The sequence below is a fragment of the Ornithorhynchus anatinus genome, chromosome 2 (assembly GCF_004115215.2).
Source record: "Ornithorhynchus anatinus isolate Pmale09 chromosome 2, mOrnAna1.pri.v4, whole genome shotgun sequence".
NCBI classification, from domain to species: domain Eukaryota; kingdom Metazoa; phylum Chordata; class Mammalia; order Monotremata; family Ornithorhynchidae; genus Ornithorhynchus; species Ornithorhynchus anatinus.
The window spans coordinates 138,338,727-138,364,457 of NC_041729.1; the positions used below are offsets into that span (position 1 = coordinate 138,338,727).

General features: G+C 57.0%; 1 protein-coding gene across 1 annotated transcript in view; it reads right to left on the minus strand.

Annotated features, from left to right (window-relative positions):
• Positions 1-497: 497 nt before the first annotated feature.
• LOC103166957 (ankyrin repeat domain-containing protein 50-like) overlaps positions 498-25,731 on the minus strand; it is a 35,469-nt gene continuing 10,235 nt past the window's right edge. Inside the window, exons 3-6 of the mRNA XM_039914631.1 lie at positions 5,299-5,788; positions 4,930-5,162; positions 1,924-3,344; positions 498-1,880 (exon numbers count right to left, since the gene is read on the minus strand). Of these exons, the coding sequence (XP_039770565.1) occupies positions 498-1,880; positions 1,924-3,344; positions 4,930-5,162; positions 5,299-5,788 (3,527 nt within the window). The remainder of the gene's footprint in view (positions 1,881-1,923; positions 3,345-4,929; positions 5,163-5,298; positions 5,789-25,731) is intronic.

Below are 25,731 nucleotides of genomic sequence, written 5' to 3' on the forward strand. Positions count from 1 at the left end.
CTCCGGGGACCGAATCGGAGAAAACCGTCTTGGATTACAGCGGGAGAGATCGCAGGTGGACGTGAGGAAGAACTTCCTGAGCATCAGGGGAATAAGACGGCGGCCGAGAGAGGGCGCAGAGTGTACGTTCACGGAGGTCTTTAAGGGAGGGACGGACGTGGTCGATCCTTGTTTGGGGAGGGGTGGGGTCTTGTCGTTAGTCCGCTCGGAGACGGGAACGGTTTGTTGGCTGGGAGAGATGACGTCTCGGAACTCCGTCTGGCCCCGGGGGTCTGTGCCTCCGGATGTCCTGAAGACCCCTCCCGCTGCCGGGGGTGCGAGGAGGAGGTCGAGATGGAGCGGGGCTCTCCCCTTCCCCCGCAGTGGCGCGGCGTCCCGCGCCTTTGGCCCAGACGGTCTCGAAAGAACGGGGCGCCGCTCGGCTCCGTGGTTTCCGGGGAGCCGCGGCCGGAGCGGCGTCAGAGTCGTCGGAGGCGCGACGGTCCCGGCCCGCTGCCTCACATGGGCGTCTCTCGCAGGGGGCCGGCCCCGTGCGTAGGTCCCTCGAACCGCAGCTTGAGCATCTGCTTTCGGTGCAGCCGAGGGTCCAGCACGCCGAAGGGGTCGAGGGGTCTTTCCTCCCCGCCGCCCTCGTCCCCGCTGCGCCGCGCCGGGCTCGGAGGCGGGGGTCGGCCCGGGCTCGGCTCCCCGGCGCCGGGCGGGAGGGCCGGGCCGCCGCCCGCGGCGGCGGGGGTCTCGGCCGCCGGGCGCCCGCGGCCCTGCAGCAAGAGCCGCACGAGGTCCCCGTGCCCGCTGCGGGCGGCCACCCGCACCGGGGTGCGGCCGCGCCCGTCGGCGCGGGCCGGGTCCGCCCCGTGGGCCAGCAGCAGCCGCGCCACCTCGACGTGACCCTGCTGGGCGGCCAGCCCCAGGGCGGTGGCGCCCTGGGCGCAGGCCTGGTCCACGGCGGCCCCGGCGTCCAGCAGCAGCCGGGCGAGCTCGGCGTGGCCGGCCCAGGCGGCCGAGTGGAGCGGGGGGCGGCCGCCGGCGTCCAGGGCGTTGGCGGCGGCCCCGTGCCGCAGCAGGAGGCGGGCGGGGCCCGGCTGGCCCAGCCAGCAGGCGGCGTGGAGGGCCGTCCGGCCCTCCGGGTCCCGGCCCTCCGCCCCGGCGCCCCGCGCCAGGAGCAGCGCCAGCGTGTCGGCCCGTCCCGCCAGGGCCAGGAGCTGGGCCACGGGCCGCCCGTCCGCGTCCCGCGGGTCCGGGTCGGCGCCTCGGGCCAGCAGCAGGCGGGCGAGGCGGCCGTGCCCGCCCAGGGCGGCCAGACAGAGCGCCGAGCGGCCGTCGTAGCCGCGCTGCTCCACGGCCGCCCCGAGGTCCAGCAGGAGCCGGGCGGCGTCCGTGTGGCCGTCCTGGGCGGCCAGCAGCAGGGGCGGCCGGCCCTCGTTGTCCACCTCGCCCAGGCGGGCGCCGCGCTCGGCCAGGGCCGAGCACACGGCCGCGTGGCCCCCGGCGGCGGCCAGGTGCAGCGGCGTCCAGCCGCGGTCGTCGCGGTGGTTCTCGTCCAGCCCGTGCGCCAGCAGGGTGCGGACGGCCTCCTCGGCGCCGCCGGCGGCCGCCAGCCCCAGCGCCGTGCGGCCCTCGGGGTCCAGGGCCCCGGCGCCGGCCCCGCGGGCCAGCAGGGCGGCCACGGCCTCGGAGTGCCCCATGGCGGCGGCGGCCAGCAGGGCCGTGCGCCCCTCCGCGTCGGCCTCGTCGGGGTCGGCGCCGGCGGCCAGCAGCAGGCCCAGCACCTCGGCCCGGCCCTCGTAGGCGGCGGCCAGCAGCGGGGTCAGGCCGTCGCGGTCGCGCAGCCCCGGCCGGGCCCCGTGGGCCAGCAGCAGGCGCACCACGGCCGCGTGCCCGCCGCCCGCCCGCCCCGGCCCCCGGGTCCCGCCCGTCGGGCACCCCCAGCGCCGCCACCCAGAGCGCCGTGCGCCCGTCGGCGTCGGGCCGGTCGGGCCGGGCCCCGTGCGCCAGCAGCAGCTCCACCGTGCCCCGGTGGCCCATGTAGGCGGCGGCCGTCAGGGCCGTGCGGCCCTCGGCGTCGGGCAGGTCCACGGCGGCCCCGGCCCGCAGCAGCGCCCGCACCACGGGCTCGTGCCCGCCCCAGGCGGCGGCCCGCAGCGCCGTGCGCTCGCCGGCGTCCGCGCGGTCCACGGCCGCCCCGGCCCGCAGCAGGGCGCCCACGGCCTCGGCGTGCCCGCCCCAGGCGGCCGCCCGCAGCGCCGTCCAGCCCTCCGAGTCCGGCAGGTCGACGCGGGCGCCGTGGGCCAGCAGGCAGCGCAGCACCCGGGCGTGCCCGCGCCGCGCGGCCAGGGTCAGCGGGGTCTGGCCCTGGCCGTCGGGGGGCTCCACGGCCGCGCCGCGGGCCAGCAGCAGGCCGGCGGCCTCGTGGTCGCCGCTGAGGGCCGCGCTGGCCAGCAGGGTGCGTCCGTGCTCGTCGCGCCGGTTGACGCAGGCGCCGTCGTGCTCCAGCAGCAGCCGCAGGGCCCCGCCGGCCACCCCCCACGCCGGCCCGCCCGCCGCGGCCGGCCGGGCCCCGGCCCGCACCAGCAGCTGCAGCGCCTCGGGCTCCCACGGCGGCGTCCCCCGCGGCGGGGCCAGGCAGCCGTCCACCGGGGCGCCGCTCCACACCAGCCACAGGGCCCGGTGGCAGGGCCCCAGCCCGGGCAGGCGGGCCAGGGCCAGGTGGCGGGCCAGCCGGCGGACCCCGGCCGGCGCCAGGCGCGGCCCCCGGGCGCCCAGGGCCAGGGCCAGCGCGGCGTGCCCGTCCCCGGCCCGGCACAGGAAGGCCGGCGTGCAGTGCTTCACGTCCTGCAGCCACTCGGCCAGGCTGTGGTGGAACAGCAGGACGGAGCCCCGCGGCCCCTCGGCCAGCAGCGGGGCCAGGGCCGCCAGCCGCGCCTCGAAGTCTTCCCGGCCCGTGCCCGGGTGGCGGGCCCACAGGGCCGCGTAGAGGCGCTCCGGGGGCAGGGGCCGGGGGGCGGCCAGGAGGGCGTCCAGCAGCGGCCGGACCCGGGGGAACCCCCGCCCCGGGAACAGGCGCTGGCACAGCCAGAGGTAGAGGCCGTTGAGGGTGGCGGGCACGTGGCGTGCGTCGCCCAGGCGCAGGCCGCCCGCGGCCACGGCGTCCAGCACCCGCTCCAGGTACAGCAGGCAGCCGCCGCTCTTGACCTGCAGCTGGGCCAGGGCCTCGGCCGCGCCGGGGCTCAGGGGGCCTCCTCCCTCCAGGGCCGCCTCCCGCTCCAGCCGCCGCAGGATGTAGGACTGGCAGTCCCGCCTCGTGCTCGCCTGACGGGGGTCGTCCAGGCTGAGCCGCCGGGCCTCTGGGGCCGGCGGCAGGGACGGAGGGCGAGACGCAAGGGGAGGGAGGGAGACAGACACACGGAGGGAGAGAGGGAGAGGGAGGGAGGGAGAGAGAGAGAGAGAGAGAGAGACACGGGAGAGGAGGGTCACCGGGGCCGGGAGGCGGCGGGGTGGGGACCGGCGGGCCGGAGGGCAGTTTGGCGCCTTGGGGGAGGAGGCCCGGGCGGTCACGATATCGGCCGCGGCATCTCTTAAGCTCTTCCTACGTGCCGGGCGCCGTACCGGGCGCCGGGGCCAAGGCGGGCACCACGGGTCGGACGCGGTCCCCGTCCTGCACGGGGCTCACCGTTTGAGTCCCCGTTTTACGGATGAGGTGACCGAGGCCCAGAGGAGTGAAGTGACTCGCCCTAGGTCACCCAGCGGACGGCTGAGTGGTGGAGCCGCGTTTGAACCCAGGTCCTTCTGACTCCCGGGCTACATCCCCCCCTCCCCCCGGATCGTGCCCCTTGCTCGGGAGTGGCCAGTTCTCCGAAGAGGAGGGGACACTGGGGCCCCGGGCTGGGCCGGCAGCCCCACCTGGAAGCCCCTGTGCTGTACGGCACGTGTGCGCACGTGTGTTGTTCGCCTGCGTGTGGGCGTGCACGCGTGCGCCTTTACGTCCGGGAGGGGAAACGGTACGGGCCCGGGAGTCGGAGGATCCGAGGCCTAATCCCGCCTCTGCCACCGGCCCGCCGCGTGACTCTCGTTAAGTCACTTAACTGCTCCGTGCCTCGGTTCCGTCCCCTCTACGGGAGGGACTCAACCCCCGTTCTCCCTCTCCCTTAGACTCTGAGCCGCGCGTGGGACGGGGACCGGGTCCGATCTCCCGGACCCGGGTGGGTGGGTAGAGAAGCAGCGTGGCTCAGTGGAAAGAGCCCGGGTTCTGGAGTCAGAGGTCATGCGTTCGAATCCCAGCTCTGCCACTCGTCAGCTGGGTGCCTGTGGGCGAGTCACTTCGCTTCTCTGTGCCTCAGTTACCTCATCTGTAACATGGGGATTAAGACTGTGAGCCCCACGCGGGGCAACCCGATTCCCCTGTCTCTACCCCAGCGCTTAGAACAGTGCTCCGCACATAGTAAGCGCTTAACAGATACCGACATCATTATTATCTGAGCGACCCGGCCGTGCCGCGGCGCTCAAAGTGCTGCGCGTAGCGCACTGTGAGCTCTCAAGAAATACCACACGAGTCATCGTGATCTAATAATGTTGGTATTCGTTAAGCGCTTACCGTGTGCCGAGCACTGTCCTAGGCGTTGGGGTAGACACAGGGGAATCAGGTGGTCCCACGTGGGGCTCACAGTCTTCACCCCCGTTCGACAGATGCGGTAACCGAGGCACCGAGAAGTTAAGTGACTCGCCCAAAGTCACACAGCTGACAAGTGGCCGAGCCGGGATCCGAACCCATGACCTCTGACTCCAGAGCCCGTGCCCTTTCCACTGAGCCACGCCGCTTCCCGATCTCCAGGGGGAATCTCTCTCCGGGGGAGGCAGCCCGGAGCCCCGGGGTCGCTGAGGGGCGGGGGGACGGGCGGGGGGGGCGGGATGGAGGCCGGGGGGAGCTCTCACCGGGAAAGGTGGCCTGGCCCAGGGCCCCCTCACTGCGGGCAGAGCAGACGAGCAGCAGCCAGGGCGGTAGCAGGCGGAGGTGCGAGGAGAGCAGCTCGGCGATGCCCCCGCTGCGGCCCGGCGGCCCCCGGCCCCCGAGCCCCTCCCCGTCGGCCCCTTCGTCCACCGAGTCCACCAGCAGCAGGAGAGGCCGGGCCGGGGGCGGCAGGGCCAGGAGGGGCAGCAGCACGGCCCTGCGGAGAGAGGGAGAAGCGGGAGGTGAGTTGAGGCGGGGCGGGGAGGGGCGTCTCGGGGCCGGGGGGGTGAGCCCGGCGGGGGGGGGGGGGGGGGGACCGGGCCGCGGGGTGTCCCGATCTCCGATCTCTTCACCTCTTGAAGGCCTCATCGGGGTCCCTGTCGCAGACGTCAGGTTCCAGGGCGGCCTCGACCTGGGGCTCCGCCAGGCGGCGGCGGTGCTCGGAGGGCAGCAGCCGGCAGCGGCCAATCTGGTCCGCCAGGCTCCGGACGAAGCCCGGCACGGCCAGGGTGGCGGCATCCTGGGCGCGGCAGAAGTGCCAGGCCAGGGCCCGGGCGCCCAGCCCCGCGCGGCGCCCGGCCTCCGAGGTGGGCCACAGCGCCTCGGAGCACAGCGCGGTCTTCCCGCTGCCGGCGGCGCCCGTCACCAGCACGCAGGGCGGGGGCGATGCCCCGGGCGGCTCCCGCTCCCCGCTCGCTCCGTCCAGCCAGTCTTGCAGCTGCTGCAGGGCCCACTCGCGCCCGTAGAAGCTCTTGCCCCGCAGAGGACTGTGGACGGGCATGCCCGAGCTGGGGAGGTGGGCCGTCGGGGGCCGGAAGCCGCAGCATGTCAGGGGGCGGACACCTGGGGAAGGTGGAGTGGACGGGGTCGGCGCGGGACGGCGGAGGAGCCACCTCCCCGAAGCCCCTACCGGCCCCTCGCGCGGACCCCGTCCTCAACCTGGGTGCCCCGAGCGGGGAGAGCCTGGGCCTGGGAGTCGGGACACCTAATGATGATAACTGTGATATCAGTGCGTGCTGAGCGCTGTACTAAGAGCTGGGATCGATAGAATACAATGTTGGTATTTGTCAAGCGCTTCCTATGGGCAGAGCACTCTTCTAAGCCCTGGAGGGGAGATACAGGGTCATCAGCTTGTCCCACGTGAGGCTCACGGTGAATCCCCATTTTACCGGTGAGGTCGCAGGCCCAGAGAAGTGAAGTGACTCGCCCACAGTCACACAGGCGACAAGTGGCAGAGCCGGGATTCAAACCCATGACCTCTGACTCCCCACCCCGTGCGCTCTCCACGGAGCCGCGCTGCTTCTCTAGTAGACTAACAAATCTGCCTCAGTATACCTTAGTGTAGTACGGTAACGAATCGTGGCTCAGTGGAAAGAGCCCGCGCGCGGGAGTCAGAGGTCATGGGTTTGAATCCCGGCTCTGCCACTTGGCGCCTGTGTGACTGTGGGCGAGTCCCTTCACTTCTCGGGGGCCTCGGTTACCTCATCTGTAAAATGGGGATGAAGATCGCGAGCCTCACGTGGGACGACCTGATTGCCCTGTTACCGAACAGTGCTCTGCCCACAGTAAGCGCTTAACAAATACCGACATCATCATTATTATTACCGTGAGAAAACCAAAATAAAAACCAACCCAGGTCCTCAGCTCCGTTTCCCCGGGCGCACGGGTTCTGGTTGGGATGTGGGATCACTCTTCCCCCTTCTCTCCATCTCTCCCCCTTCTAACTGGGCCTGGCCCGGGTCCTCACCCGGCTTTATTTTAGAGCCTCCGAGGACGGAATCACCTGAGACCCAGCGGCGACGGGTGGGGCGTGGGCGAGGCTGACCTTCGACCCGGAAGCCCGGGGGACCAATGACTTCTGCCCTCACCCCAGCCCCTGCCTCAGTTTCCGAAGTAGGTGGGGCCCTCGGGATGGGGTCTGCGGCGGGCGGTCTGGGTATAATAATGTCGGTATTCGTTAAGCGCTTACTCTGTGCAGGGCACTGTTCTAAGCGCTGGGGGAGATACGGGGTGGTCAGTTGGTCCCACGTGAGGCTCACGGTCTTAATCCCCATTTTCCAGATGAGGGAACTGAGGCACAGAGGAGTGAAGGCACAGCTGCCAAGTGGCAGAGCCGGGATCCGAACCCGTGACCTTCGACTCCCAAGCCCGGGCTCTGTCCACTGAGCCACGCTGGTATCTAGTTAGTTGCCCAATTGTACGTTCCCCGTTGCCGAAACGTCCATTCCGAGCGCTCGGTACGGTGCTGGGCACATAGTAAGCGCTCAATAAATACTTTTGAAGGAAGGAATGAATATCCGGCTCTCCGACGGCTGGGCCGTTTCAGAGGTCATCCCATCCATCCTCCTGCCTCCGGGCCAGACACCTCTCCCCTTCCCCTCCGTGGCCCAGGCTGAAGCGCTGTCCGACCCCATTGGCCTCTCTCTACCCCGGCGTTTAGAACGGTGCCTGGTACGTAGTAAGCGTTTAACGGGTACCATTCAAAGACAGAGGGTGGGGGATTGGAACCCAGATCCTCTGCCTCCCGGGGCCTCCCTGCCCTTGTCAAATGGGGATTAAGACCGTGAGCCTCACGTGGGGCGATCTGATGACCCCGTATCTCCCCCAGCGCTTAGAACAGTGCTCTGCACAAAGTAGGCGCTTAACAAATATCAACATTATTATTTCCCCTAAGCCGCACCGCTTCCCGCGGCCTCTCATCCTGACTCCCCCACTGGCCCGCTACGCGACTTTGGGAAAATCACTTAACTTTCACAGGCCTCAGTTTCCTCATCTGCAAAAGGGGGGCTGAACATCTTGTCCGACCCACTCAGGGACGGCCTCTCTCGATCCCCGAATTGGACTCTCGAAGCGCTTCGCACAGTGTTCTGCACACAGCCGGCGCTCAGTAAATAGGATGGAAGGAATGAATCGGGTTGCCTTTTTTGGGGGGGAGGGGGAGGGCTGGGGGTTCTTCCTCAGGCCCGCGGACCCTCCCTCCTGCAGCGGGGTCACCCCAAGCGTCCGGGGGTCCCCCACCCTGCTGCCGGGCAGGGGGTGGGGGTCCGGCAGCCCCCACAGGTGACCCCTCGGAGGGCCCGGGCCCTTGGGACGCGAGGCCGGACAAGGCCGAGGACCGTGTCCCAAGACCATGTCCCCCCCCCCCCACTGCCCAGCTGCAGCCCCCTCCTCTTCCTCGCATCCATTCCGACCCCTTCCCCCCCGTCCCCATCCCCTTTTCCCCGGATCTGCCCGAGGCACAGAGGGAGCAGGGCAGCACCGAGCCGGAGGGGGAGGGGACTCTGTCCTCCCCCCTCCCCCGCGCAGCCCCCTGCGGGGAGGTTCCGGAGCCACGGGGTGGACGCCCGGAGGGGGGTCCGGTCCCGGCCGGGCCCCGCGGGGCTGAGGGGGGGTCGGGGGTCGGGGGTCGGGAGCGTCTTACGGGCGGTGCGGTGCGGTGCGGGGCCGCTCCCTCCTCCCGCCGCCGCTGGTCCCTCCTGCTCGGCCGGCCGGCCTCGGCCCAACCCCGGGGCGGGGCCCCCTCTGCCTGCTTCCCTCCGTCCCTCCCTCCCTCCGTCCCTCCCGGCCTCACCACCCCCGCCCCGCCCCGCCCCGCCCCGCCGCAGCCACCCGCACCATCCCCGGACACAGCGGGGGCTGGGGCCGGGGGCTGCCGATGGGCTAGGGGCGGGGACTGGGGGCTGCCGATGGGCTAGGGCCGGGGGCCGGGGGCTGCCGACGGGCTAAGGACGGGGGCCGGGGGCTGGCGACGAGCTAGGGCCGGGGGCCGGGGGCTGGCGACGGGCTAGGGACGGGGCTGGGGGCTGGCGATGGGCTAAGGACGGGGGCTGGGCGCTGCGATGGGCTAGGGACGGGGGTTGGGGGTTGCCGATGGGCTAGGGACGAGGGCTGGGGGCTGGGGACTGGCGATGGGCTAGGGAAGGGGGCTGGGGGTCGGGAGTGAAGGGTCGAGGGCTGGCGATGACCTAGGGACGGGGGCTTGGGGTCTGGCGATGGGTTAAGGACGGGTTGGGGCTGGGGGTTGAGTGAAGGGTCGGGGGCTGGAGTGGGGCTGGGGCTGGGGGCTGGAGCTAGAGGCTGGTGATGAATTAAGGCTAGGGGCTGGGGCCGGGGGGTTGGGAGTGGAGGGCTGGGGGTTGGTGATGGGTACGGGCCAGGGGGCTGGGGGTGGACGGCTGGGGCCGGGCCCGGGGGACCGGGACCAGAGGTTGGTGATGGGCTGCGGACCAGGGAGCTGGGGTTGGCGGCGGGAGCTGGGAGTGGAGGGCCGGGGGGTGGGCTGGGGCTGGGGCCTGAGTGTAATAATAATAATGATAACGTTGGTATTTGTTAAGCCCTTACTATGTGCAGAGCACTGTTCTAAGCACTGGGGGTAGATCCAGGGTAATCGGGTCGTCCCACGTGAGGCTCACCGTCAATCCCCATTTTACGGATGAGGTAACTGAGGCTCAGAGAGGTGAAGTGACTTGCCCACAGTCACGCAGCTGGCAAGTGGCAGAGCCGGGATTCGAACCCGTGACCTCCGACTCCCAAGTGCGGGCTCTTTCCACTGAGCTATGCTGCTTCCCTAGAGGACCCTGGGCTGGGGGCTGGGAGTAGGGGGTGGTGGGGGTGGCTAGCCATGGGCTAGGGACAAGGGCCTGGGCGTGGGCTCCTGAGGGTTGGGTCCTGGGAGCAGGGCCTGAGGGATGGAGACTGCAAGTTGGGGGCCCCTGCAGGGGCTAGGGGGCTGGGGCTTGGGGCTAGGGATGGCTGGGAGCTCTGCCGTGTGACCTTGGGCCAGTCATTTCACTTCTCCGGGCTTCACTTCATCTGGAAAATGGGGATTGAGACTGTGAGTCCCGTGTGTGTCCAACCTGAATTGCTCGTACAGTGCTTAGTACAGTGCCTGGCGCCTAGTAAGCGCTTAACAAATAACTGGCTTAGTGGAAAGAGCAGGGGTTTGGGAGGCAGAGGACGTAGGTTCTAATCCCTGCTCCGTCACTTGCCTGCTGCGCGACCTTGGGCGAGCCACTTCACTTCTCTGGGCCTCAGATACCTCATCTGTAAAATGGGGATTAAGCCTGTGAGCCTCACGTGGGACGTCCCGATTACCCTGTATCTACCCCAGCACGGTGAACGGTGCTTGGCACATAGTAAGCGCTTAACAAATACCATAATAATAATCGTTCTTATTATCATAAATAATAAATACCACAGTTATTATCTGCGACCAGGTCCTGGGAGGAGGGGCCTGGGGACTGTGAATCAGGGTCTGGGGAGCAGAAGGGTTGCTAATTGGGAGCGGAAAATTAGGAAGCGAGGCTAAGGATGGAGGCTTCCCCCCTCTCCCTTTCCTCAGACCTGGTACATTCAGAGCCACAGCCGCAGAGGGAAGGGTCGTCTGGGGGCCAGCAAGTCACCTGGTCGTTTCCTGCCGTCGGGTGGGATTGGGGCAGGAAGGGTGTGGGCTGGCGAGCGGCCAACGTCCCCCCCGGTCGGTGTGGGGCCAGGGGAGAAGGGGCCAAGGGAGCAGGTGACCGCCACCTCCATTCCTCAGGGGAAGGGGGCAGAGGGGCTCCGTGCCCCTGGTCTCTGACCACCCGCACCTCTGTCCGACTCATCCTCCTGGGCAGGCTTCTTATCGACTCTCCCGAGTGCTTAGTCCAGTGCTCTGCGCACAGTAAGCGCTCAGTAGATACCTTTGCTTAAATACGATTATTGCAATAAATTTACAATAAATACGATTGCTCGATCCTTGGACTGGGTAGATCTCCTTCCCTCGTTGGGTGGTGGAGCCTCGTGGGGAAGAGGTGCGGGGTGTGTGTGTGTGTGATGGGTGGGTCTGTGAATGGATGTTTCTGAATGTGGAGAGATGTATGCTTATATTTGCCCTCGCTCTTGGATTTGCACCTTTTATTTGTCCCTCCCTCAGCCCCAAAGGACTTACGCGCCTGGCCATAATTTATTTATATTAATTTCTCTCTCCCCCTCTAGCCTGTGAGCTCACTGTGGGCAGGGAATATGTCTCCCAACTCTGTTGTATTGTACTCTCCCAAGTACCACGGGAAGCAGCGTGGCTCAGTGGAAAGAGCCCGGGCTTGGGAGTCAGAGATCACGGGTTCGAATCCCGGCTCTGCCACTTGTCAGCTGTGTGACTGTGGGCGAGTCATTTAACTTCTCTGTGCCTCAGTTCCTTCATCTGTAAAATGGGGATTAAGACTGTGAGCCTCCCGTGGGACAACCTGATGACCCTGTATCTACCCCAGCGCTTAGAACAGTGCTCTGCACATAGTAAGCACTTAACAAATACAAACATTATCATTACTTAGAGAAGCAGCGTGGCACAGTGGAAAGAGCCCGGGCTTGGGAGTCAGAGTTCATGGGTTTGAATCCCGGCTCCGCCGCTTGCCAGCTCTGTGGCTTTGGGCAAGTCACTTAACTTCTCTGTGCCTCAGCTACCTCATCTGTAAAATGGGGATTAAAACTGTAAGCCCCACGTGGGACAACCTGATCGCCTTGTTTCCCCCAGCGCTTAGAACAGTGCTTTGCACATAGTAAGCGCTTAACAAATACCACCATTTTTTTACTTAGTATTGTGCTGTGCACATGGTGAGTGCTTAATAATGACGGTTGATTGATTTGTACGCCTCAGTAGGGTGCCTGCCTGTGTACATGAGTGTGAACGCGTGTGTCTCTCTGCGTAAGTATGTATGTGACTCTCTCATCGATTTGCGTGGGTGTGTATGCATGTGTGCCTGCCTCGTCTTTCTGTGAGAGTGTGTTTCCGAACGTCTGGATGTATATCTGTGTGTGTGATGGTGTTTACGTAGCTGTGTATACGTGCTTCTCGCTTTACATTTTAAGTCTATTGGGGTGGTTTGTCTGTGAAGGGGTACACAAGTGCTCTCAGCAGCATTTTGGAGATCTGCCCGAGCGTTCGCGTTTGTGTGTTGTTTGTGTGTATGTTTGTGAGTTCGTGTGTGTACCCAGGCTTGTCTGTGCTGTGTGTCTTTGGGTGTACTGGAGTACCTCGGTGAGCATCTGTCTGTGTTATTCTGAAAATAAATACGGTGGATCGATTGTATGTGTGGGTGTGACTATGGGTTTATGTGGCCTAATGGAAAGAGCCCAGTCCCGGGAGTCAGAGGACCTGGATTCTAATCTTGCTTCACATCCTTGGGCCTCAGTTTCCTTATCTGTGATATGGGGATTAAAGCCGCGATCCTGATGAGGGTCCGACATGATTACCTTGTATTTACCCCAGCGCTTAGTTCGGGCTTTGGCACACAAGCGCTAAACAGATACCACTAATCTTATTATGATTATTATTATTATGAGGTGTGCCTGTGTGCGCAGTGGTGATTACACACCCTCTGTGTACACACAGCCAACTTCCCCCATCCCCCTGCTCTTCCTGCTTCCCTCTGGCCATCTGAGTAGCTCAACCTTCCCCGGCCTCCCCTTGTTTCCTGGTTCTTCATCCCCACTGGGGATTGAAGTTTTTCTGGCTTCCTTTCCCCTCCCCCCAAGTCCTCCAGCTGGCCCTTCCGGCCCAATATATCTGTAACTTGTTTATTTCTACTAATGTCTGTCTCCCCCCTTCTAGACTCTAAGCTCACTGTGGGCAGGGAATGTGTCCGTTTATTGTTGTATTGTACTCCCCCCAAGCGTTTAGTACATTGCTCTGCACAGAATAAGTGCTCAATAAATACGATTGAATGACTGCTCTGAGTCTGCCCCACTGGCTCCCGTGCCTAATGGCTCCTTGGCTGCTGACCTGGCCTCATGTGACGGACTGAGGTTAGACATAAATCATATTTCCCCCCGCTTCAAAGCCCTGCTGAAGGCTCACCTCCTCCAAGAGGCCTTCCCAGACTAAGCCCCCCTTTCCTCAGCTCCCCCTCCGCGTCACCCCGACCCGCTCCCTTTGCTCTACCCCCCATCCCCGCCCCACCGCACTTCTGAATATATGTACGTAGCTAAAATTCTGTTTACTTATATTGTTGCCTCTTTACTTGTTCTGATGTGAATATATCCATAATTCTATTTATATTGATGCCAGAATATATATTTCTATTTATTTCTATTGATGCCCGTTTACTCGTTTTGATGTCTGTCTCCCCACTTTTAGTCTGGAAGACCAGTGTGGGCAGGGATTGTCTCTCTTTATTGCTGAACTGCACTTTCCAAGCACTTAGTACAGTGCTCTGCACACAGTAAGCGCTCGATCAATACGACTAAATGAATGAGCATGAAGAAGGGATAGTAATAGAAGTATTTTTCAAAGTTTCCTAGAGGCCAGGCACTGTGCTGTGTTAATCATGACAAGATAATCATGACAGACCCAGTCTCTGTCCCATATGGGGCTCGCAGTCTAAGGGGGAAGGAGAACAGGTATTTGATCCCCATTTTACAGATGAGAAAAGCGAGTCAGAGTAAGAGGTAAGTGACTTGCCCCAGGTCACACAGCCGTGGCGGAGTAGGGATTAGAACCCAGTCCTCTGTCTCCCAGGCCCGGGCTCTTTCCACCAGGCCACATTGTTTCTCCCGGATTGGTGGGAGAGGGAGGCACGGGAACAGGACGAGTTGGGGGCGGGCGGGAAGCAGGCTGGTCATTTTCCATCCTGGAAATATAATAAGTGTGGTATTTGTTAAGCACTTACTATGTGCCAAGCACTGTTCTGAGCACTGGGGTAAATACAGGGTAATCAGATTGTCCCACGTGGGGCTCACAGTTTTAATCCCCATTTTACAGATGAGGTAACTGAGGCACAGAGAAGTTAAGTGACTTGCCCGATGTCACACAGCTGACAAGTGCCGGAGGCGGGATTAGAGCCCACTACCTCTGACTCCCAAACCACGCTGTTGCCACTAAGCCACGCTGCTTCTCTAAATCTACCCGTGGCTCTAGTCAAGATGGTTCCATCTCGTGGTCACGGTGGAGACAGTAGTAGGCCGTCTGAGCCTCTCTTTCCAGGGCTCCGACCATCCTGGATTACCTGGAGAGAAATAGAATCAATTGTATCCAATAATAATAATGGTAATAATAAAAAAAAGTGCCAAGCCCTGTTCTAAGAGCTGGGGGAGATGCAAGGTAATCAGGTTGTCCCACACGGGGCTCACTCACAGTCTTAATCTCCATTTTACAGATGAGGTAACTGAGGCACAGAGAAGCTAAGTAACTTTTCAAAGTCACACAGCTGACAAGTGGCGGAGTCAGAATTAGAACCCACGACCGCTGACTCCCAAGCCTATGCTCTTTAATAGTAATAATAATAATAATAATGATAGTAATAATAATGATGACATTTGTGAAGTGCTTCCTATGTGCCAAGCACAGTCTAAGCGTGCTGAGAAGCAGAGTGGCTTAGTGGAAAGAGCCAGGGCTTGGGAGTCAGAGGTCATGGGTTCTAATTTCGCTTCTGCCACTTGTCAGCTGTGTGACTTTGGGCAAGTCACTTAGCTTCTCTGTGCCTCAGTTACCTCATCTGTAAAATGGGGATTAAGACTGTGAGCCCCACGTGGGACAACCTGCTTACCTTGTATCTACCCCAGGGTTTAGAACAGTGCTTGGCACATAGTAAGTGCTTAACAAATACCATGATTATGCTCTGCTCGTAGTAAGCGCTCAATAAGTACAATTGAATGCATTAAGCATTGGGGTAGACACAAGGTAATCAGGCTGGACACAGTCTCTGGGACTCCCATGGGACTCATAGTGTAGAACAGTGCTTGGCATGTAGTAAACGCTTAACAAATGCCATTATTATTATTATTTTTATTGATGCTCATTTTGCAGATGAGGTAACTGAGGCACGGCGAGGTGAAGTGACTTTCATTCAATTAAATCGTATTTATTGAGCGCTTAATATGTGCAGAGCACTGTACTAAGCACTTGGAATGTACAGTTTGCAAACAGATAGAGACAATCCCTGGCCAACAACTGGCTCACAGCCTAAATGGGGGAGACAGTCAACAAAACAAAACAGAGCAAAACAAAACAAGTAGTCTTCACCCAGCCAAGTGGCAAAGTCGGGATTAGAACCCACATCCTCTGACTCCCAAGCCCGTGCTTTTGCCATTACATCATGAGCGCTTTCTCTGTGCCATGCACTGTATTAAGTGCTTGGGACAGGACAACTCAACAGAGTTGGTAGACTCGTTCCCAGCCCATAGCGAGCTAACGGTCTAGAGGGAAAGACAAGAAGAGGGAAGGAGACAGGGTCTGTTTCAGACACGTGGCTGCCCAGAGGCAAGAGCGTCTTTTCCGCCCCTTTCCAGAATGCACGTGCCTCTGCAATATATTAGACGTGCAGCGAGGATTGATAATGTCATGCAGTAGATGCTTGTCTACTTGTTTCGTTTTGTTGTCTCTCTCTCCCCTTCTAGACTGTGAACCTGTTACCGGGTAGGGATTGTCTCTATTTGTTGCCTAATTGTACTTTCCAAGTGCTTAGTACAGTGCTGTGCACACAGTAAGCGCTCAATAAATGTGATCGAATGAACGAATTAATTGAATGACAGTAGTCTGCTTAAGCCCTGGACCTTCTCTGGGTGGATCCAATCATTCTATGAATCACTAGTATTTACTGAACTCTGCAGAGCACTTGGGAGGGCACAGTTCAGGTCATAGACATGCCTCTGGCCCTCAGAGAGCTTACGATTTGTGCGGTTGTCCTATGTGGACACCGATGATGGTAAAACTTCTCTCTTTGATTCAATAATATGGGTCATGGGTTCAAATCCTGCCTCTACCACTCGTAATAATGTTGGTATTTGTTAAGCGCTTACTATGTGCAGAGCACTGTTCTAAGCGCTGGGGTAGGTGCAGGGAAATCAGGTTGTCCCACTTGGGGCTCACAGTCTTCATCCTCATTTTACAGATGAGGGAACGGAGGCACAGAGAAGTGAAGTGACTTGCCCACAGTCATACAGCTGAGAAGTGGCAGAGCTGGGATCCCTGTGTGACTGTGGTCAAGTCACTTAACTTCTCTGGGCCTCAGTTCCCTTATCTGTAAAATGGGGATGAACACTATGAGCCTCACGTGGGACAACCTGATTACCCTGTATCCACCCCAGTGCTTAGAACAGTGCTGTGCACATAGTAAGCGCGTAAAAAATACCAACGTTATTATTATTAATAATAATAACTGTGGTATTTGTTAGATGCTTACTATGTGCCAGGCACCATACTAAGCACTGAGGTGGATACAAGAAAATCATTCATTCGTTCAATCGTATTTATTGAGCGCTTAACTGTGTGCAAAGCACTGTACTAGGCACTTGGGAGATACAACACAACCACAAAAAGACACATTCCCTGCCCACAACGAGCTCACAGTCTAGAGGGGAAGACAGACATTAATACACATAAATGAATAAATAAATCAGGTTGGACACAGTCCCTGTGCCACTTGGGGTTGACAGTCTTAATCCCCGTTTGAGAGATGAACCAACGGAGGCACAGAGAAGTCAAGTGACTTGCCCAGGGTCGCACAGCAGACAAGTGGCGGAGCCTGGATTAGAATCAGATTCTTTTGACTGCTAAGGCTGTGCTCTAGCCACTAGGCCATGCTGCTTTCAACCCACAATCCTGGCCTCATCGGACCCACAGAAAAGGCTTCCTCTTGTGTTTTCATGCTAATATTGGCAGTGCCTGGCACTATTTTCTCTTTTGCTTCCTTCTCACTTGTTCTTTCTAATCCTGGCACCATCACTTGCCTGCTGTATGACCTTGGGCAAGGAACTTCATTTTGCTTTGCCTCAGTTTTTTCATCCTTAAAAATAGGGATAAAATGCCTTCCCTAGAATCCGAACCCCGTGGGGGACAGGGACTATGTCCAATCTGATTGTATGGAATTTACTCCAGTACTTAGCACACAGTAAACACTTACCAAATCCACAATTGTTCTCTTTATAGAATTCCTTAAGCGCTTACCCCTTTTTAAGCACTGTTTTAAACTCTGGGGTATATAGAAGATAATCAGGATGGACACCGTCCCTGTCCCACCTGGGGCTTAGAATCTAAGCAGGAGGGAGAACTCCTGCATGTTGTGGGCAGGGAACGTGTCTGTATATTGTTATATTGTACTCTCCCAAGTGCTTAGTACAGTGCTCTGCACCCAGTAAGCACTCAATAAATACTTTTGAATGACTGCTCTGAGCCTGCCCCACTGACTCACCTGCCTAATGGCTCCTTGGCTGCTGACCAGGCCTCATGTGAGGGACTGAGGTTAGACATAAATCATACTTCCCCCCTTCAAAGCCCTAAAGAAGGCTGACCTCCTCCAAAAGGCCTTCCCAGACTAAGCCCCCCTTTTCCTCAGCTCCCCCCACTGCATCACCCCGACCCACTCCCTTTGCTCTCCCTCCAACCCAGCCCCACTGAGTGAATACCACAATTATTATTGTTATTATTAATAAAATGGGTCCAGGGAACAATGGTTTTCTCTGTGGGCCAGAGAGTGCTGGTCCCTAAACTATTGTACATGCGAGCCAGTAAACTGCATTGTTGCGGACCTCTTGATGTGTTGTTCTTGGACTGGTAATTTGACCAGGGCTATGGGGCGGTTCTTTCCTTTTGGGGGTATTCTCTCCTAGGAACCCCTATATATTGCTGACGGGAGATAGTGACAGAGAGGAGTGGTGAGATTTTAGATAGATTGTGCCAGATAATTTCAGTTTTATCAATGTGGTAAATGGCCAGGCCACAAGGGTTAAGAGATGGGATTGCAGCGGAACAGGGGGTTTGAGGAAGGAGTTAAGCGTCTGGAACAGGTAGCTCATTCTGGGAATGGGAGTTGATAAGGATGGAAAAGTGTTAATGTCAGATGGAGGAGAGGACACAATTAATCAGGGGAGGGTGAAGTTGGTATGGACAAGGACAGCCAGGTGTCTGGATTTCTATGAGCAGTGTTTCATGGACCTAAAAAAAGAGCGGAGGAACCATAGTGTAGAGGTGATCTAGGGCTGCAGGTTAGTGGTATGAGGCTGGTGGAGGGGCAGGAGAGCGAGGGAGTTGAGTTCAGTGCAGAGGGCAGTGTTAAGAGCATCAGTTTCCAGGACTCTACCGATCTCGGCTGCGGGAGGGAGAGTCAAGCAGAGGCATACCCGTTCCATTCCTAGCTTGGGAAATGACTAGCGGGTGGAAGGCAATGAATCTGCTACAAATCAAAACTCACCTTTGCTGGGCAGCGGCAGCAAAGGAGAGAGTCAAAAGTAGGGACTCAAGTTTACAGTGCAAAAGAAGGCAATGGTAAACTACTTCTTTATTTTTACCAAGAAAAGTCATGGGTTCTAATCTCAGCACTGACATTGCCTGCTGTGTGACTTTTGGCAAGTCACTTCACTTCTCTGTGCCGCAGTTACCTCATCTGTAAAATGGGGATTAAGATTGTGAGCCCCAAGTGGGACAGGAACCCAATTTGCTTGTATCCACCCCAGCACTTAGTACAGTGTCTGGCACAGAGTAAGCGCTCAACAAATGCCGTAATTATTCATTCAATCGTATTTATTGAGCACTTAATAATACATATCATTAATTAATAATCATTATTATTATTACCATTACTATACTACCAGAGCGATTGAAGATGGAGGTGGGACGTTCTGGGAGAGATGTCTCCCTGGAGTCACTATGGGTCAGAAACGACTCGACAGCATAAGACAAGTTTGGTATGGGGACCAAATGGAGCATGATGAACTAGAAAATTGGTGGGGGTCAAAAGATTGGTGGTATCTGTGGGGGAATAGGATAGATCTGTGGGGAGTGGGTATGAGGGAGTGGAGCCAGGTGAGGAGGTTGTGGTCATTAGGGAGTTTTTTGAGTGGATGAAGGCAGAGATTTTACAATGACTAGAGATGATCGGATCGACCGTGTGTCCAAGTTGGTGAATGGGTGAGGAGAGGTGGAGCTGGAGGCTATCTGTGTTGAGGAGTGCGAGGAAGCAGGCAGTGGAAGGGTTGTCGGGGACCTCCACATGGATCTTGAAGTCCGCAAGGAGCAATGGAGGGATAGAGAAAGGGAGATGGATCGAAATAGTTCAGAAAGATGGAAGTGGGGCCTGTTAGATGACTGTGACAGATAACGGTTGTGGGTGGTAGAGGCTGGTGATATGGACCTCAAAGGAAGAGAAAAAGAGGTACGCAGAAGGTGGGATGGTATGAAAATGGCATTGGGGAGAGAGAAGGAAGCTGACTCCTCCCCTTTTCCCACTGAGTCTTAGGAAGTGGAAGAAGATGAAGGCCCCTCTGGAAAGATTGTCAGGGGAGAAAGTGTCATGTGGAGAGAGCCAGATTTCAGCCGTGCTGAGGAGGAGCAGTGATTGGGTCAGGGACAGGTCAAAGATGAAGGGAAGCTTCCCCTTGATGGAGTTGGGGGTTTGAAAGCTACACTTGGCTGAGGCTGTGGCGAGGGATGTGGTGGGAAGAGATAGAATTAGGAGTTGGATGGGAGTGGGCAGATGGGCAGGTGTTGGGGTAGGGGGATGAGGGATGGTGCTCTTCTAGAATATGAGCACGTTCTTGGGTAGGGATTGTCTCTCTTCCTCAATTGTACTTTTCAAGCTCTTACTACAGTGCTCTGCACACACTAGGTGCTCAATAAATATGATTGAATGAATGGTTGTGGGACAGGATAAGAGGGTTGAAGAGGATAGGCATCTCCTCCTCTGTTGAGGTCCCAGGCCCTGGCTGTGTGGAGTAGGGCCTGGGTTCTCTGTTATCCCTTCTTTCTGTCCATCTGTCCTGGGGGTTTGCTGACTCTTTCCATGGCTCGTTCCCTGACCCCCCGGCTTGCGGGGGGGCCTGGTGCAGGGTTGGCATGCCCTCCCCCTGGCATGTCCCAGGTCCCTGGCGTCCCAGGGAGAATTGGGCTGGAAGGAGGCATCAGTGACCTTCCCTCTGATGTGCTCCCTGTCCCCTTGTATGTGTGGGGAGGGGCCAGGGGAGCAAAACCCCTTTCTCCCTGGGGTGGACGCAGATCCCCGTCGACTTTAAGACACCCGATTAGCTCTCTCCCTCCTACCTTACCTCACTGATCTCCTATTACAACCCAATCCACGTACTCCATTCTCCTAATGCCAACCTAATCACTGTACTTCGATCTTGTCTGTTCCACTGTGACCCACATCCTCTCTCTGGCCTTGAATTTCCTCCTTCATATCTGACAGTCCGCCATTCTTCCCATCTAAAAACCCTCCGAAAACCACATCTCCTCCCACAGGTCTTCTCTGCCTCAGATCTATCTCATTTCCCTTATCCACTCTCTCCTCTGTGTCAGCTGCGCACCTTATTGTACCCCTTGTTTTATGCCGTCAAGTCGTCTGCGACCCATAGAGACGCCGTGGACACATCTCTCCCAGAACGCCTCGCTTCCATCTGCAGTCATTCTGGTAGTGGATCCATAGAGTCTTGGTAAAAATCCAGAAGTGGTACCATTGCTTCCTTCCACACATTCAACTCAAGTCTCCGCCCTCCACTCTCTCCCATGCTGCTGCTGCCCAGAACAGGTGAGTTTTGCTTTGTAGCAGATTGCCTTCCACTCGCCAAGCTAGGAATGGAATGGGTAGGCCTCTGCTTGACTCTCCCTCCCACAGCTGAAACTGGTAGAGGACTGGAAACTCTCCAGGTGTGATCCTGAGAGGGGTTTGTACCCTTGGGCACTCTGATATTCATGCCAGACCTCAGCAATTTTGTACATATCCTTAGCAGCGTGGCTTAGTGTAAAGAGCCCGGGCAAGGGAGTCAGAGGTCATGGGTTCGAATTCCGGCACTGCCACTTGTCAGCTGTGTGACTGTGGGCAAGTCACTTAACTTCTCTGTGCCTCAGTTACCTCATCTGTAAAATGGGGCTTAACTGTTAGCTACACGTGGGACGACCTGATGACCCTGCATCTACCCCAGCGCTTAGAACGGTGCTCTGCACGTAGTAAGTGCTGAACAAATGCCAACATTTTTATTATTATTGTACTCTATTATCTGCCTTAGCTGAAATTTATTTAAATGTCAGTCTCTCCAGTAAACTTTAAGCTCCTTGTGGATCAAATCTACTGTGGCTTAGTGGCTAGAGCCCGGGCTTGGGAGACAGAGGTCGTGGGTTCTAATCCCGGCTCCGCCACTTATCAGCTGTGTGACTTTGGACGAGTCACTTAACTTCTCTGTGCCTCAGTTACCTCATCTGTAAAATGGGGGTTGAGCCTGTGAGCCCCACGTGGGATACTCTGATAACCTTGTACCTACCCCACTGCTTAGAACAGTGCTTGTCACATAGTAAGTGCTTAACAAATACCATTATTATTATTATTATGCCTTCCTATGGCCTTAGGACAGTGCTCTGCATGCAGTGATTCATTCATTCATTCATCCAATAGTATTTATTGAGTGCTTACTATGTGCAGAGCACTGTACTAAGCGCTTGGAATGTACAAATTGGCAACAGATAGAGGCAGTCCCTGGCCTTTGACGGGCTTACAGTCTAATCGGGGGAGATGGACAGACAAGAACAATGGCAGTAAATAGAGTCAAGGGGAAGAACATCTCATTAAAACAATAGCAAATAAATAGAATCAGGGTGATGTACATCTCATTAAAATAAATAGGGTGATGAAGATATATACAGTTGAGAGGATGAGTACGGTGCTGAGGGGATGGGACGGGAGAGGGGGAGGAGCAGAGGGAAAGGGGGGAGAAGAGGGTTTAGCTGTGAGAGGTGAAGGGGGGGTAGAGGGAGCAGAGGGAAAAAAGAGGGGAGCTCAGTCTGGGAAGACCCCTTGGAGGAGGTGAGCTTTAAGTATTCATTCATTCATTCAATAGTATTTATTGAGCGCTTACTATGTGCAGAGCACTGTACTAAGCGCTTGGGATGAACAAGTCGGCAACAGATAGAGACAGTCCCTGCCGTTTGACGGGCTTACAGTCTAATCGGGGGAGACGGACAGACAAGAACAATGGCACTAAACAGCGTCAAGGGGAAGAACATCTCGTAAAAACAATGGCAACTAAATAGAATCAAGGCGATGTACAATTCATTAACAAAATAAATAGGGTAACGAAAATATATACAGTTGAGCGGACGAGTACAGTGCTGTGGGGATGGGAAGGGAGAGGTGGAGGAGCAGAGGGAAAAGGGGAAATGAGGCTTTAGCTGCGGAGAGGTAAAGGGGGGATGGCAGAGGGAGTAGAGGGGGAAGAGGAGCTCAGTCTGGGAAGGCCTCTTGGAGGAGGTGATTTTTAAGTAAGGTTTTGAAGAGGGAAAGAGAATCAGTTTGGCGGAGGTGAGGAGGGAGGGCGTTCCAGGACCGCGGGAGGACGTGGCCCGGGGGTCGACGGCGGGATAGGCGAGACCGAGGGACGGCGAGGAGGTGGGCGGCAGAGGAGTGGAGCGTGCGGGGTGGGCGGTAGAAAGAGAGAAGGGAGGAGAGGTAGGAAGGGGCAAGGTGATGGAGAGCCTTGAAGCCTAGAGTGAGGAGTTTTTGTTTGGAGCGGAGGTCGATAGGCAACCACTGGAGTTGTTTAAGAAGGGGAGTGACATGCCCAGATCGTTTCTGCGGGAAGATGAGCCGGGCAGCGGAGTGAAGAATAGACCGGAGCGGGGCGAGAGAGGAGGAAGGGAGGTCAGAGAGAAGGCTGACACAGTAGTCTAGCCGGGATATAACGAGAGCCCGTAATAGTAAGGTAGCCGTCTGGGTGGAGAGGAAAGGGCGGATCTTGGCGATATTGTAGAGGTGAAACCGGCAGGTCTTGGTAACGGATAGGATGTGTGGGGTGAACGAGAGGGACGAGTCAAGGATGACACCGAGATTGCTGGCCTGCGGGACGGGAAGGATGGTCGTGCCATCCACGGTGACGGAGAAGTCTGGGAGCGGACCGGGCTTGGGAGGGAAGATGAGGAGCTCAGTCTTGCTCATGTTGAGTTTTAGGTGGCGGGCCGACATCCAGGTGGAGACGTCCCGGAGGCAGGAGGAGATGCGAGCCTGAAGGGAGGGGGAGAGGACAGGGGCGGAGATGTAGATCTGCGTGTCATCTGCGTAGAGATGGTAGTCAAAGCCGTGAGTAGGGTTTTGAAGAGGGGAAGAGAATTAGTTTGGCAGAGGTGAGGAGGGAGGGCATTTCAGGACCGCGGGAGGACGTGGCCCAGGGGTCGACGGCGGGATAGGCGAGAACGGGGGATGGTGAGGAGGTGGGCGGCGGAGGAGCAGAGCGTGCCGGGTGGGCGGTAGAAAGAAGGGAGGAGAGGTAGGAAGGGGCGAGGTGATGGAGAGACTTGAAGCCTAGAATGAGAAGTTTTTGTAAAATGGGGATTAACTGTGAGTAATTGCTCAGTAAATACCAGTAATTGATTGATTGATTGATTGATTGATAGGGAGAGTACAATCGTAGACATGATCCCTGCCCTCAAGGAACTTACAAGGAGGAGACAGGCTCCCTCCAGACTGTAAGCTCCTTGTGGGTAGGGAATGTGTCTACCATTTCTGTTATGTTGTACTCTCCCAAGTGCTTAATACAGTGCTCTGCACACAGTAAACACTCAAAAAATGCTATTGATTGATTGACAGACATTAAAGTGAATTTCAGATAGAGGAGAAAGGAACTGAGTATAAGGTTTTTATACGCAAGTGCTGTAGGGTGGGGTGAGTAAGAGGTTAGGGAGCATGGATTCAAGTGTGTGGGTGATGAAGTAGGGAGGGAAATGCATAGTCAAAGGACAATAGAGGCACTAGGCAGGTAGAGGAAAAAGTGAAACGGTACATAACTATTATAATATTGATAATTGTGGCATTTGCTAACTGCTTACTGAGTGTCAAACACTCTTCTAAGAGCTGGGGTAGAAGCAAGGTTATCAGTCCCTGTCCCACATGGAGTTCACAGGCTAAATCAGCGTGAGGAAGTATTTAATTCCCATTTTTCAGATGAGGTAACAGAGGCACAGAGAAGTTAAGTTCATTCATTCATTCAATTATATTTATTGAGCACTTATTTTGTGCAGAGCACTGTACGAAGCGCTTGGAAAGTACATTTCGGCAACAGGTAGAGACAATTCCTACCTAACAATGGGCTCACAGCCTAGAAGGGGGAGACAGACAACAAAACAAAGCAAGTAGACAGGCATCAGTAGCATCAAAATAGAAAACAGAATTATAGATATATACGCATCATTAAGAAAATAAATAGAATAATAAGTGTGTACAAATGTACACAAAAGTTAAGTGATTTGCCCAAGGTTACACAGAAGACAAGGGGCAGAGCCAGGATTAGAACCCAAGTCCTCTGACTCCCAGGCCCATGGTCTTTCCCCTATCCGTTTTGTTTCTTTTGGACCATATAATTGGACCAATGGGTTCAGGGTTTGTCCCAGGAGACAAACTGGGCTGGAAATGCTCAAGAGACCAGTTGAGCTGAATATGCTTCAATGAGGCAGAAGCATTTGTTTCCTCTATAGAAGTGGACCAGATATACCCTGGAGAGCCCTTCCATTGGTTAACTTTTAAGACCAATTGGGTCAAGATTCCTTGGAGAATAATTGGACCAGAGACCAACCAACTTGCTCATCCCAATAGAACAATTACATTGTAGCCATTCCAGATGGTCCCTCCAGAGCAATTTGTCCGGATGCCACTTGGAGCCTAATTGGGCTAAGCAATTGGGTTGGACAGTCCCCAGAGACCAGTTTCTCTGGAGCCTTCCAATTGGGCTGGACAATTCCTAGAAATAATTTGACCTGAAAGTCAAAAGGATAGGTCACTTTCTGGAGATTGATCGTTCTGCCCCCTCACCCTCCACCCCACCCCCGGAAAAAAATTAGGCTGTCGCTTCCTGTTGGCTAATGGTCCCAGATAGTTCCAAATTAGAAATCAGGCTAGACAATGTGGCGACAAGTTGGTGCAGGCATGACAAAAGATACTAGCTAGGCTGTACATCCTGGAGACTAATTGGGCAGACAATTTGTGGAGACCAATTGTACTAGATATTTCTCTATGATCCGGTGGACCAGGCAGTACTGGACTGACACCTTTCTCAAAACCCAAACCTTCCAAGTCCCCACTGAAACTCTACCTCTAGTCTGGGAAGATTTCCCTTTTCCCCGCTTCCCAACACAAAGGGGAAAGGTTTGGGTTGGGCTGAACAAGTTCCAAGTTACTCACTCACTCACTCACTCATTCATTCGTTCATTCATTCATTCATTCATTCATTCAATCAATCGTGTTTATTAAACATTTACTGTGTGCAGAGCACTGTACGAGGCGCTTGGGAAAGTAAAATAGAGCAATAAAGAGTGACAATCCCTGCGCACAACGAGCTCACAGGAAGTTGTCCAAGATGGGTCTCAGTGAGTAAGTACATTGATCCTCAAAACCTTTCTGACCTGTTTCAGGTCCAGTGTGTCCTAGCGGAAGGAACCAGGCGCTGGGAGTCAAAGGAGCTGGATTCTAATCCCAGCTCCTCCATGTGCCTGCTCTGTGATTTTGGGCAAGTCACTTAACTTTTCTTTGCCTCAGTTATCTCTTCTGCCAAACGGGGATTCAATACCTATTCTCCCGACCCTTTAGACTATGGGCCCCATATGGGATCTGATTATCTCGACTCTACCCCCGTGCTTAGTACATTTCTTGGCACATAGTCAGTGCTTAACAACTACTATTATTACTATTGTTGTTATCATGAGGCTCCCCTTTAAACTGTGAGCCACCTGCAGAACAAGGACTGTGTCCAACCTGATTGATTTATATCTACCCCATCACTCAGGAGAGCTCTTGATACATAGTAAGTACTTAACAAATGTCACAATACTATCACTACCACTGCTA